General features: G+C 38.8%; 2 protein-coding genes across 3 annotated transcripts; one reads left to right on the top strand and one right to left on the bottom strand.

The window, feature by feature from the left end:
* Positions 1-19: 19 nt before the first annotated feature.
* On the bottom strand, positions 20-8866 carry LOC103467319 (ceramide kinase). Its single transcript, XM_008413592.3, has 13 exons — positions 8281-8866; positions 6267-6362; positions 5993-6130; positions 5783-5911; positions 5302-5365; positions 5075-5220; positions 4915-4989; positions 4682-4834; positions 4372-4477; positions 2312-2415; positions 1074-1270; positions 669-988; positions 20-516 (listed from the first exon to the last, which is right to left on the bottom strand). The coding sequence occupies exons 1-13, from the start codon at positions 8414-8416 to the stop codon at positions 402-404; spliced, it is 1779 nt and encodes a 592-aa protein (XP_008411814.2). The 5' UTR covers positions 8417-8866; the 3' UTR covers positions 20-401.
* A 1028-nt stretch (positions 8867-9894) lies between these two features.
* Positions 9895-12314, top strand: naa10 (N-alpha-acetyltransferase 10, NatA catalytic subuni). 2 transcript variants are annotated; one of them, XM_017305997.2, is made up of 8 exons: positions 9895-10077; positions 10217-10315; positions 10401-10459; positions 10746-10791; positions 10867-10982; positions 11111-11155; positions 11471-11569; positions 11685-12314. In XM_017305997.2, the coding sequence occupies exons 1-7, from the start codon at positions 10057-10059 to the stop codon at positions 11562-11564; spliced, it is 480 nt and encodes a 159-aa protein (XP_017161486.1). In that variant the 5' UTR covers positions 9895-10056; the 3' UTR covers positions 11565-11569; positions 11685-12314. The 2 variants fall into 2 exon arrangements, with proteins under 2 accessions (XP_017161486.1, XP_008411813.1); XM_008413591.2 differs by having other exon boundaries at positions 11471-11555.
* Positions 12315-14540: the final 2226 nt, after the last annotated feature.

Below are 14540 nucleotides of genomic sequence, written 5' to 3' on the forward strand. Positions count from 1 at the left end.
TGACACTAATAAAAAAAAATTTAAATAATGCCTTTTTTAATTTCATATATTTGTAGCTTAAACTCCATCAACATTCGTCTTAATTCTCTGAAACGGACAAAAACGGATCAAAAGCAGAAAACATCGTGTGTACAGTAAGAGGTTAATGTCATTTTCAAAGCAAAAAACTTTTTCCACCATTTGTACATGGAGGGAAGATGACAAATGAACATAAACATACAGAGCTTTAGGAATAAATATTTATCTTCCAAATATTACAGTGACAAAGTATGAATTGAAGTGCCTGAAGCTTAAGAAACTCTTTGGCAATGCAAGTCTGCAGGACTTGCTGCAGTGTTATCAATTTTTAAAACCTTTAAACAACAAACGGATATATATATTTTTTAATTGCTTGTCAGATTTCATCTGGGTGGTATGCATGTTCTGTTGCACTCGTCCCTCTCCTCGGTGCAGTCTTTTAAGAAAGTCCCGTCCTCGATGCCCCTGGCGTACAGACGCACCAACTGGCCATGAATCCTGAGACCGGCGGCAAAACAAAAGGCGAAAGGTAGTTAGTACTTGTAACAAGAAACAGCTTCGCAGGCCTTTTCTTTCTGACGTGTGTTGGAGAGAGCAAACCATAAATCTGACAGGCGGGACAAAAGAACACACCATGATGACTTACTTACCTGCAGCAAATCTCGGGGGAAGGCAGAATTTCTCCATCACAGTTCCAGACTGACACAGCGGGAGCTTTCCTGCAGCAGAGGCCGCACGTGAAGGGGCTCATAGTTTTGTCCTCACATGTCATCGTTTGTCCATTTGCTCCCGCTGCCAGGTGCTGCTGGGATCCAGCTATGCTTCCATTCTCGACATATGCTCCATCTCCTCCATCTCCTCCATCCACCGCACCACGCAGACCTTCACTGTCCTCGGCTTCCTCTCCTCCTCCCGCCAGAGCGAAGCGCACCGCCTTCACACGATGGACCTCCACGAACGGCAGGTCAAACTAGGAGAACAAGTGGAAACAATGGGTTGGCACACTTTTTTAAATGTCTGCCGAAACTCGTTTCCACACATGGAAAACGTGATACCTGGTCCTGGGCGGTTGTGTGCCTGTAGAGGAAAGCAAGGAATCCCAAGGGGTTTGTGTCCCACACCAGGATGAGATCTCCTGTTCCATCAGCCAGGTGGGCAGAGGGAGAGAGACCCAGAGGACTTTTGGCACACGAGCTGGACATGCATGTGAGAGACACAGACTTGAACCTGCCGTCCACACTGACCCACTCATCTAAAGAGAAAAACAAAAAGACAGGATTCTATAGTTTCAAGCGACATCCTACCATGATTAATCTGTACAGCATAAATAACACAAAACAACTTAAAAATACCGATGGACTGTTTCAAAGTGTAGGTGTAGTTATTAAAAACAATATTGTGGGTGGTTCAAGACCTTATAAGAAATTATAATATGCAGCAAAAAACAAAACAGAAAAAAATATTTAGAGGGATTTTATTGGATAATGTCATCCTTTCATGTATTTGAAAAGATAGCAAAAGTATAATAATGCAAAAAGTAAATTTATGTAAAATTACTCATTAGTCAAAAGAGTTTTTTCATGTTCATTTTATTTAATTACATGTTATAACTTAAATGGTCATTCAGTATTTCATTATTACCATAATTTTCATTACACAGTAACACTAGTTTGTAAAAGAGATCCTAACATCTGATTGGTTAACTTGCACAGCAGCTGGACCACAGGCCAATCGCCTTGTCCAAAGCAGAATTAGGTCGTCACTGTGACTCTGATGTGTAAGTCTGACAAATACAACATGATCCGGAGTAAATCCATGACATGCTGCAACATGAGGGTATGAAATAATAAATAAAAAAATATTCTTACTTTGAGAGTGCACACTATAAAGTCAGATTTTTCCAGCTTTTTTCAAAATATTTTTTTAGATATAAATTCCCTTATTTCACTAACTCTGTTCCCTATGTGAACTGCATTGATTGATTACAGACAGATTGTTTGTAATTCTTCATTTCTGTTATCATAATTTTCTGTCCACAGATATTGAAACCACAACTCTTGAGATTAAAATCAAGAAATGTGAGCTTGATGAAAATAGCTGCTTTAGAGGTTGTTTTGAAAAATGAGCCTCACTAAAACACATTTTAATTTGTTAAATATGGCTGTACAAGTAAATATATTTACGCAATATATAAAGATAACTTAAATAATGACAGGGGTCAGTACGTTTTCAGTAAACCTGACTGTCACTACATGGTGTAAAACAATATTGTTGTCTTTTTTTTTTTTTTTACCTTCCGAGTCTTTACTGAACGGACCAGAGTTGGAGCTGTACAGGGAGCCGGAATCGGAGGAGTTTGTGAAAAGTCGCTCGGTGCTTTTGGCGCAAACACCACACCTAGAAAACACATAACCACACTGAGAGTTTTAAAGAGCTCTTAAAGTCTGATGCCTGCTCATAAAAGCCGTCCTAAAAAATTTGCTGGCAGCCAGAGCCCGCTTGCTTAGACAAAGGCTGAAGTGGATACCCCGAGCCCAACACGAGGCCGAGTCTCACATTTCATCTAGATCAAGTTCCTACTGTCATAGTTCCCACCCTCCTTAAGATGCACCCAACACCTGAGTCCCAGGTACAGGTGGTAGCAGTTACAATGTCCCAAGCTGAGACTCTGGGCGATTTATTTATTTATTTATTTTTTCGTCCACAGACCACATGCATGCTTTCTAATCTTCTAATTAAAGGAGTTTAGTGTTACAACAAATCATCACCATCCACATTCTCAGATAACTTAGATTAGGACGCACACAAAGGCAGAAGGGAAGGTACGGCGGTGCTCAAAAGTAAGTACACCCTAGTTCAAAAGCCAGGGTTTTGCAGAGTAAAAAATGTTATCATATTTTCCAAATAGAATGTAGAGTAATCCTTTACAATTTAACTTAAAAACAAACATTTGTTAGAAATAAAAAATAATTTTAAAAAATCATATTAAAAAAAGCTGCAATAACTTGGTAAAATAGGTGACTTCACCTTTAATTTGATTTTTATCTTTTCGCATTCAGTTTTCTTCTTGGGTGTCCTGCTTCCAATACTATATGACTTTCTGTGAGGACAAGTGATGTTCACAGCCTAAAGCAGATATTCTGTTGACTATAGTTCAGGAGGCAGGGTTCCAAATCTTCCATTTTCCTCTCATGCCATCATTATTTTGTCGATTTGCATGCATGCTTCAAAACAAATAAGTAAAATCAGACTTCATCGTGAGTCTAAAGCTCTGGGTCAACACAGACTGTTACTAATAACCACTCATAACTACATCCACCTTCACAAGCACAACCCCAGACAATGATGCTGCCATCACCATGTTTCACTTTGGGTGGGATGTTTGTTTTGTGATGCGTCGTTTATGCTAAGCTTATCTTCTGGCTCAGACGCCTCGGGTTTCACATTCTCCAATAACATTCTGGAAAAATGTAGTCATGTCTGTTTCCTTTGGAAACTACTCAGACCAGACATATGGAAAGTTGTCACATGTACAATAAAACCAAATCTTGTTAATATTTTCTTTAGCTCTTTCAGTGTTGCTTTTGGTGGCCATCTTGACCAGTTTCAGTCTATTCTTTTCATCAGTTTTAGAGAAATGACCACTTTGCTTCCCGCCTTCATCATGCATTTTGCTTCCTTTCCCCGCATAACAAATTCGCAGCCTCTTTGCAAACTGCAGATTAAGCAAAAGGATGCAAATGACCATGACTAAAAGAGAAAGCCAAACTTAGAGTAACTGCAACTTTACTTACAGTTAATAATCCCATTTTCTATAACAGGCGTTACCTCAAAAGGACTGACTACTGAAAGTGAGTCAAAAGGTGCTTAAGCAAATAGCTTCAGGGTGTATGTATACATATGCAATCAGGTTATTGCATCTTTTTCTTAGATTGTTTCCTCTAATAAATGCATTTGTTTCCCACTTGAATTAAAGAGGATGGTTGTCACAGAAGTTTTGAAATGATTGAATAAAATTTCAAACATTTCACATCCAACAGCCTGAAATTTGAACAGCTTTGTGAATGCATCATGATTTCAACAAGGCATCATTATCTCTGCACTTTCAAATGCCTCCTTTTGGATAATTTTCTGATAAAAAAAAAAGGGTATCATAATGTATTTGTGCATAACGATTTGCATGTTTTAACAGTGTTCAGTTGAGAACTTATTTCTTTAAACAACAGAAAGTAACACAACTACTGCTCAATTACTTCAATGTTTTAAAGTGTCAAACCACTGTAACTTTCCGTCTTTATTAAAACGTTGCATGTAATTATTCATATAATTGTCTAACAGAAGTTGGTGTTTTACCCGGACAAACAGCGAGTCTTATCTCTTGGGCTGGACATCAGTGGGTCAGCTGGCAGATACTGCACTGTCCCCCTGTAGCTTCTGTTGCTCAGAAACACCACTGCACCTAAATAAACGAGAAGAATTGCATAGCGCAAGAAAAATATGAAAGCGAGAACATAGCGGATGTATTGCATAAAATGCTCTATAAGGGAAGTAGTGGTCAGGTTGCAGCAATCAGCCTCCATGAGGAGATGAAAAACAGAGCTCTTTTAATTCGGCTATGCAATCTTTTTTTTTTTGTTCTCTTCACTAAGGATCTCTGTTAGACCTGAGTAGTCGTATCTGAAGGGCCCCATCCAGCGGTGTTTTTCGCTCTCGGCTAGCACATCGCCGTAAAATCCGTAGCCCACCAGAGACACGGAGTATCGCACCTGACCGGGACCGTGGTGAACTGAACACACGTCCAGAGGCTGAGAATCTCCTGAAAGATGGCAGAATTATTTAAGCTGGGCTAAAATTTGACAGGACGGGGGGTTTCTTTTAACGCAAACCTTTCCTCACCAATGACGACGTGCAGAGCTGAGGTAACGGGGTCGATCACCCCCACTGTGGCGTAGCACACGCAGTCTGTGGAGCCTATACAGTAAGGCAACCAGGAATGAGCTTTTTGGATTAACATCTGTAACGCACACTGACTTTATGAGCACATTCCAGCAATTACCTGCAGGGATGATCCCAATGTGGAGCGGACAGGGCTGCAGAGTGACCGCAGGATCGTTCTCGCAAAGGCCTGCCTCTTGCTGCGTCCTCCCAATCACACCCTGAAGTACTTCACTGAGCATGCCATCGCCGCCCACACACACCACACTGTCAAAAGCAAACACAAGAGTTTCTGTGAAGCCTTTGTAACGACCTCCCACCACACATCAAAATACTGACGGCATTCACCCGTCAAAGCCCGTCAGGTCTTTCTTAAGGAGGTGATCTCTGGCCTGGTTGGCTCGTTCAGTCACTAAAACGGAAAAAAAAAAAAAAAAAAAGAAAAGAAAAATGCAGCAGTTGAAAACAGGTTTAGGAGTTAAGGTCAGACAGAGGACAGATTAAAAGATACAGATTTTTGTCACGTCAAAGCACAAACTTCTGTGTCTATCAGATAACTTCTTGGGGAAGTTATCTGATAGAAAAACTATCCATCCATCCATCCAGTCTGTTGCATGGCATAGAAAAACTATTTAAATTAAAAAAATTAAGAGAGTGGCAGGGTCAAAGGTTCATAGATTGATATAGTTCAAATAAATCTACTTCTCCTGTCAACAGATTTGAGCTGTTAACCACTCGATTTTATCACACATATAAAGCTTGAGATTGTAAAGTGACAAAATGGGGGAAAAGTTGAAGGGGTATGAACTTTATCAATAACAGTGTTTACCTATTACATGGGAGCTGATGCCAGCCAGCTCAAACACAGGGGCAACCAGTGAGTGGTAGATCTGCCTTCCTTTTTTCTTTCCTCCAAACGGGTTGATGAAAACCAGCAGCCTGTGTGGACGGAGGGGACCTGAAAAACACATTTAGGATGTTACAAGTAGCTACAGGCTTGGGGATTCAGCAACAATTTAAATGGAAAATCTCCCCTCACTGTGTGTTTTTAGGGCTGTCCGTAGGTGTTTCGTCCACTGGTCTCTGAGGACACGGCTGGGACAGGTGAACTGGGTCCGGCCCAGTCTCCACAGCAGCCCAGAGGACGTCCTGCTGTTGCTACGCTTCACGTAGAAAACTGCAGACAGATCAGTAAATAAATGTTTTATCCGCGGCATTATGTAACCGCTACTATGATAACAGGCTAAAACAACAGATCTGATTACAGTATACATGTTATAGTTAAATTGTGGCTGTGTAACGAGTGTTTATACCTGTGAAGTCTCGGTCTGTGTCCTCCACAGACTTGTGAGGCAGGACCTCCACCCGGCCCTCCTCCACTCCAACCACCTCGGCCACAGGAACTGAAACTGTGTGACAGGACGGGTGTGAGGAAAATCCCAAACGGATCTCAAACTCATTGTAATGAGGAGCATTAAATACGGATGTTTTCCATTTAGGTATTTACGTCCTGGATTTTACTACGTTGTTGCAAAATGGATACTGGAAAAACGACAGTGTGATTGTAATGAAAGCCGATTCTGTCAAGCCACTTCATTTTCATAGGAGTTGTGCTGGTCTGAGTGCCTTCCTGGTGTATGCTAGATAAACATGATTAGAATTGAGCCTTTGTTTGTTTAAACAGCATGCAGTGCATGTTGCCTGACCAGCATAAACACAACGGATTAGGTCAGTGTTGTTCACTCTACTTGTTAATAATAATAAGTCAAGAAGCCCATTGATTTTTGACTTGCATGAATTATAATAACTTTGTATTGTGTTAAATAATGTTGATTTTTTTTGTTTTAGGTTAAATCTTCTGCAGACAGAAGTTTATCTTTTCATTTTTCCGTAAAAGCTTATGAAAGAAATTATTTCTCCCTTACAGATTTCTTCTGCTTTTGCCTTTTTGTCCCTTTCAGTTGTTTCAAGCAAATCGCAAAATCACACAAACCTAATTAGATAAAGTACAAAAACTGTTTTCCAATGTTTATTTTATTTTTATTAGGGGGAAAAGCCCCTCAGTCTAACACCTGCTATTGACACTCATTGTTGAAATTATCATTTAAATTGCTGTGAAGGAATTTTACCCCACTCTGCTGTTATTCAGCCACAATACAGGGCTTCATAGTCCTTTTCAGACTAATAGATGATTTTTAGATGGGGGGCATAATGTGTTGCTGTTTATGACCCCTGATGTTGTTATACAGGATCTGTTCAAGTAAATAAGTTTATAGACCAGACAGTAAGAGGGTAATGTTAAGACTAGTGAAACTGAACCAAAAAATTAGATCAATCATGTTTAATTTGTGTTTTAATTAAGGGCTTTTTCACATTTGGACAGGCTGATAGTTCTTCCTAATGTACATTAAATCACCATGGCTTATTTTACTAAAGTGGAAACTGAGCGTCTCTCCATCTCATGAACACTGGGTGAGGGAAGCTCTCTGAAACCTGAAAATGGAAAAACTCAGATTCTTGCCTAAGGGCAATTTATGGAAACTTGGTGAAACTTTCCCATTTTTAGTTGCCACCATTGTTTTGCTCCCTGATACAGATGCAAATTAAATTATTTGTAGGCCCTTTTTATTTCTTTATTTCATTTTTTATTACTTATTTAATTATATATTTCTCTTATATTATTATTGTCATGCTTTTTCTGTTTTGGAATGTGTGTGGATGGGCGGATGCATAAGTTTGTGCAGCATTATAAGGACTGGATTTCTACGAATTTTTTGTCTCTTGCTTTTGACCTGGATTGGGATGTGTTCAGGGAGAAACCACCACACATTTCTCTTTTTTTCCCCTTCTCTGGCTGGAATTAGTTCTTTTTATTATAATAATAATGGGTGATATTCAATAACTGCCGGATATCTTGTTGTATATACAGCCTATATCAACCTAAGGTCATGTAGGTGTGTGTGTGCGTGTGCGTGTGTGCGTGTGTGTGTGTGTGAGTGCGTGTGTGTGTGTGTGTGTGTGCGTGCGTGCGTGCGTGCGCGCGTGTGTGTTTTCCAGCCTGTTTTCAGTAAACTTGTTTTATGACATGTTGGTGCTGCTCAGCTTGTTCTTCACGTTTTTGAAAGGACTTAATGAAAGCACTCCCTGCCTGCACCGTAAAACCTGTTGTCAGTGTAAAACCTTTAAGTGTTTGCAAGACTAATAGTGAAGTATTATAAGTAACAACAATTTTAAATAGGATATAACTGTTTATTCTTGGATTTGATTTGTAAAGGTTGTTAAGGCGACGGTCTCTGTCACCTGGCTCAGAGCAACAGGATCACTCACCTGCTTTCTTATCACGGTTCTTCTTGTCCGCCTCGGTCCATTTGAGATGCCAGCCTGTCAGGACAGCCAGGTATCTCTTATTCCCGACCCACAAACTTGACTCCAGTCTCAGGTCGGTCTCCATCTGGGTTTTCATTCAACCGAAATGTCCACAAGTAACTCTTTGCCGACCGCCGTTTGTATGCATAACTTTCACCCTTTTGAGAAAACAACAACAGGTCGGTGCCAACAATCCGAATTCAGTCGACAATCAGAAAATAGCCCGACTTCTTTTGTCTGGTGTCACAGATGTCACTGAGTCAGAAAGGTTGTCATCTTGATCTGGATAAAATTCACGCTGAAATGTTGTCGCTGCCGCTCGAACATTGCCTCACCGCTCCCTTCCCTCATGGCACCTGCAGCTTTCATTTGCATAAAGCTGCTGATTGGACGGAAGTTTACCTGAGGGACCGTGTCCCTGTAGGTTGAGCGCTTGGAAAATGTTATTTGCTTGTTTATCAGGCCTAAGCATGCTAAGAAAAGTGTAATAACTAATTACATGACAGTAATAACGGAAAGTATGTTGTAAATACGAAATCATTTGAGCCTATACATGATCTCACATCTCATTTCGACAGTCAGCAAACCTTCTTCAAAGTGCTGAGTAAAAATGTTCTCATGATGTGCATCTGATGTCACACACTAGTGCGTAATTTTACCCTTTTAAGGATGACGTAAATATATGTGGGTGTCCTAATTTATTTCTCATCATAAGTGGCAAAATTGTAATATATATAACATTTTAAGTTTTAAAATGTTTTCTTTAACTTTATTGCTATGTTACTTGAATGTTTCAGCTATGTTCAAATTTATTCTTAATATGTTTTCCAATATATATTTAGGGTTGTTTATAACTTATTAGTTAGATTTTTCTCATTTGAAATGCCTGAAGTGGGCTGTGTCTGCTTTCAGCTATTGTATAGAACAGGAGCTCCCAAAGTTAATAGGATCACAAATTGACAGGTTGTTCTCTTGTGCTCCTGTTCAGTTTTAAAAAAATAACAAAACTGATGAGAACAATAACATTCATACCAAAGGTCCTACAAATGATTGAAACAACTATTGAGAATTGATATATGTTGAAAATGTTGAGAACCTTTTGAGTTGACTTATTGCAAATAATAGACAGGGACACAAGTCTTTTCCAATGTTATTTTTAGGGTCAGAAGGTGAAAAGATGGAGTCATCTAAAAGTTTTAAGATCTGACATTTCAAACTGCCGATCCGGGGAACACTATGATGATTCATCTCATGCCATTTTATTTATTCTTATTCTGTTGTCTGCGTTCAGTTAAAACAAAAATATTCGTAGGTAATGTATAATGGGAAAGAAAAGCAATTCTGTAAAGTTAAATAATGTTGTATATTCTCTTATAGACTCTCGTTTTAAATATTTGTAGTTTGTAATATTTTTGATCGTTTTTGTCTTTGTATTTACTTTTAGACACATTAGATAAGGAATCATGGAAATCTACAAAGTTACCTCACCATAAATTGTTGGTATTTGCTACAATAAAATAAAAGTCCATTAAAGGCTTTTATTGTGAAGTCGTGACACATTTTCACCGGAAGTGTTTACGTCTTTCCTCCTTCATTTCATGCTAGCTGTTTGATTCAGTTAGTAAGTGCGCCGGGTCTTTTAAATTCTCTCGTGTAGTTTGTTTTTTAACGGTTATTGGAAACCGTGTAAATTAAAAACTTTTTTTTCGGAAGTTTTATTAAAATTCAAACAACAAAATGAATATACGAAACGCAAGGGTAAGCACACAGAAATCCCATGTCAGCCACGCTGTTTTACTACCTGCTAAAGCTAAGCTAACTGCTGCTCTTGCAAATATCGGTTGTTTTTTCCCCCTTTTGTGATGGACTTTTGCGGTGGTTGTTTTATCTGTTTCAGCCGGAGGACCTTATGAACATGCAGCACTGTAACCTGTTGTGTCTCCCAGAAAACTACCAGATGAAATACTACTTCTATCACGGATTATCCTGGCCTCAGGTGCTCCTTCTGTCTCATTTCGCCTGTGCTACTTTGTCCTAAAAGCCTGACCGTTTGTTTCACTCTCTGTCTTCCTTTCATTCAGCTCTCCTATATAGCTGAGGACGAAAATGGTAAAATTGTTGGATATGTGCTGGCAAAAATGTGAGTATTTGACCACAATTATGGATGCATCTGAGTAAATTAGAATATAAAAATATAAATTTCAGAAAATCCGCTCATAAACTGAAACAGTGATTTCAGGGATTTATTTTTGATATGTGTGACGATAGAGCGAATGCTAAAATTGCAGTGGCAAAGTTGCACATACCTCATCCGGTATGTTAAAAAAAAATTATGCAAATGGTAAATATTGGTGTTGTGCAGATCCTGAATCAAACTGAATTTGGCTGTAAAATTCATTCATCAAAACTGACTTTTCTTTTTTTAGGGAGGAGGACCCTGATGATGTACCTCATGGACATATTACTTCATTGGTGAGTCTGCATAAAGGTTCCTGATTCTATAAATACACTGATAAATCTGTGTGTGACCTGGTTTACGTCTTGCAGGCAGTGAAGCGATCCCACAGACGTCTCGGTCTGGCCCAGAAGCTGATGGACCAGGCGAGCCGGGCCATGATAGAAAACTTCAACGCTAAATATGTCTCACTTCACGTTCGCAAAAGGTGACAGGGTGGCAGTGAAACTCGTTTTCTTATGGTCAGATGTAGATAAGGTTTTTTTTTTCTTCCAGATTGTGAACATTACTGATGGTTTTTTTTTTGTTTGTTTGTTTGTTTTTTCCCCACTGCAGCAACCGAGCAGCTCTACACCTGTACTCCAACACCCTTAAGTTTCAGTAAGTTTGTTTATGTCATGTCAAATATTAAGCCTTAGAAAATAAATTTTTTATGTGATTATTACTAAGCACACATTTTTGTCTTCAAATTTTTTTATTGGGCTAAAACAATTCTATAACTTTAAATGTTTTTGTCAGATGTATACAAAGAAAATCATAACTGTCGGGAAGAAAGGCTTTAAAACATCACAGTGTAATTATTATTTATTTGTTTCACTTGGTGAATTAAGTTACTGCAATAAATAAGTCCTTCAAGAATATAATTTATTGAATTTGACTTTATATAAGGTAAAGTTTTATCTCGTCTCTCTTCAGAATCAGTGAAGTCGAACCAAAATATTACGCAGACGGAGAAGATGCCTACGCCATGAAGAGAGACCTGGCTCACATGGCCGATGAGGTGAATTAGAATCTGTAAATGTCCTCCTTTTTACTTCTTTGACATTCCTTTATTTGCTCTTAATTGAGATACATTTTGTGTGTGTGTGTGTAAATTTAGCTTCTTCTTTTTTTTGTCATTCTCATGCAGCTGAGGAAGCCTGGCGTGCGCGTGTCGAGTCAAGAAGCAACATCTGGTCAGAGCCCATCAGGCTCCGGCGACCAAGAGAGAGAAAGCGAGAGAGACAGTGGAGGAGAGAGCAAAGAGTTGAGTGAAGTCAGCGAGGCAACAGAAAGCACAGACGTTAAAGATTCTTCTTCTGACTCACAATGACGCCGCAGTTCTTGACATTTTTTAAAGCATCCATTTTTATCGCAATTTGCAGCTGTTTCTGACTTTGAAGGCTGGCTATCTGACTATCAAAGCTGCGTCTCTTTTTTTTTTCTCTCCCTCTGCTGTGATGAACAGAGTTGAGTCAATGTGTTATCCAAATTAAACTAAACTTATTGGTCGAAGCATTTTTACTTGATCGATGATTTCTTGAAAGTCCAAAATATCTGTAATTCAAAATGACCGTTGGTCTCTTAATTTGTTGGAGGAAAAAAAACTTAAGTTTTACAGTAATTTTCTTTAATATTTGGCATTTTCCCTATTGTTGTAAGAAGAGAAAGCTTTTTTTTATTCTACAAATACACAGTTTAACACAACAAAAAATGGTCAGCGGGTGCAGTGCTCCTTTTTTAATCAGGTCATCGATCAAAATAAATTTGTGTAAAAGCAGAGCGGTGTCCAGTTGTGATTTCAATGTATAAAACAAGCCATTTCCCACTCCCTTTCTAAGTACCCTATTGCAGAGAGCTCTAATAAATTTGAGCTTTGCAAATGTCTGTGCATGCCATAAACCATTCATGCTTTGCAACTGCAGGTGGTTTTAGTATGAGTTGGAGAACTGCACACTGAAACTAGTTGCCTCCACTGAAAAGGTGTACAGATGCAATATATCAAAGTATGTTTTAAAAGTATTTAATTTTGATACTCAAGAGGTTGTGTTATGCTGTGGATTTGTTTTGCTTATTAAGAGATTGAGCACATCGACAATAAATTTCAAATACAAAGTTGATTTTAGAATATCATATATTTTTATTGCCGGATGTAGGCAATTGAAAACTGATCCTAAGCCGGAGCAAAGGGTCAAACTTGGAGTCCTGGAGAAATAAAAAAAAAAAACAAGACACATGAGCAGTGACTCAGATTGAAGGTTTGACGCATTTAAGACCTGAGGACCAGCGATGGACACTCTTCCATCTTCTTGTCAACTTTTCTGTCCCTTGCCGAGAAGAAGCATCTCCACAGCCTCATACTGTTTGTTGTAAGTCTGTTGGACTAGGCTGGGTCAAAAAGAATATTTTAGCAAGGCATTGCATTATGCATGTTTCTGGAGTGTTAGAAGCTGGAGTACCTTGAGTACACACTGACAGAGGAGCAAGAAGCACATGCAAATTATTCATAAAAAGGTCTGCAGAGCGGTGATTTCACCAGGACACTGTCTTTGAGCGAGGCAACATCTGAGAGCAGGAAAAGCATAGGTTAAGAAAAATATGTGTGAGTGGATTCATTTTGGTGACTCCTAGTGGTAGCATTCTGGAGAGAAAAAAAATCACTGTCGTCTCAACAAATCTCACAAAGATTAATTGGATAGCTGTCAAGTTTGACAATAAAAAAATGTAATCTAAATAGATGCAACACTTCCTAAACACAGGTCTATTAATTCTACAACCAAACTCTGTTTTAGGTCACAGCAGGGCTAAAAACTGCAGCAAAGTGTCTGTTTGGAAGTTAAAAAAGAGACTACTCATTAAATCAAAATAGAGATGAGAACTTAAAAATGTATTTTGTCACACTGACCATAAAGTGTCTGTGCAGGGGAATTTTAATGTGCTTGTGCAACACCATCCAACTGAACGTTTGAGGAAGGAAACGGCCAAAAGAGAGGTACGTGGCAGAGGCATGCAACTCGTGCAGTGACCTTTCACAAAAGTAGCTGTTTTACAGAAATCATAAAATCTTCAGCTTTAAATAAATATATGAAAATTTGAGCAGTCCCTCTCCTAAAAACTGGAAGTGACCCCGAGTTCTATGTATAACTTGTGTTATACAAAGAAACAATTTCTCTAAAGGAATGCATCTGTGCAAGAGAAATGCTATGCTGGCACAGTTAGCTCAAGCTAGTACTAAACAGCCAAAGAGAGCGGTTGCTTTTTTTTTTTTTTGCATGCGAGAAACTTGTTTTCGTTCACACCAGATTTCACTTAAGTGTCCTTTATCAGTACAGACAATCTGCTGTTGTTAACACATCAGTGCTCTAACTTGAGCGTGTGTTGCTTGCAGGATGTCATGACAAAAAAACTGAGAGAACAACCTGACCAGGGATGTGGAAGTCCTGGAAGACAGAACAAAAACACTTCTCAGTCCTTGGAAAAAATATGTGCAGACCTTAACAATGCTGGTCAGAACTGGAGCAGACATTACAAAGTCCATCTGTCTTCTGACAATATTTTAGTGGCTCAAATTACACCTATTTGACTCTGTGGCGAGTTTAATTTAAACTGTTCTGTAAGGTGCTGGTTTGTCTTCAGTCTACTGCACTCGTCTGACTTTCTCTTTACCGGACCAATCATCACTTTATGGGCTCAAACCTCAATGAGAGGTTGCACTCACTGACTGCTAGCTGTTACAGTTTAACACCATCACTCTTGACTTCTGTTTTTTTTTTTCCTCCCTTCATAGCTTTTCTCTATTTCTGTCATGGACATAAATATATCTAACATAATGTACATGTTTGAATGTATTTAAAAGGAGAAGTTGATCTGTGGTTTCTTCATCTGATGCCTTGTGGGGAAAAAAATGACTAAATATTTTAACCCTTGTGCAGAGAACACTCCCTTTTTTCCCTTTGCTCTTTGTCTTTTATTTTCTTATTTATTTATTTTTGATTTGCTTTCCCCC

The sequence above is a fragment of the Poecilia reticulata genome, chromosome 7 (assembly GCF_904066995.2).
Source record: "Poecilia reticulata chromosome 7, P_reticulata-male-v2, whole genome shotgun sequence".
Classification (NCBI taxonomy): Eukaryota; Metazoa; Chordata; class Actinopteri; order Cyprinodontiformes; family Poeciliidae; genus Poecilia; species Poecilia reticulata.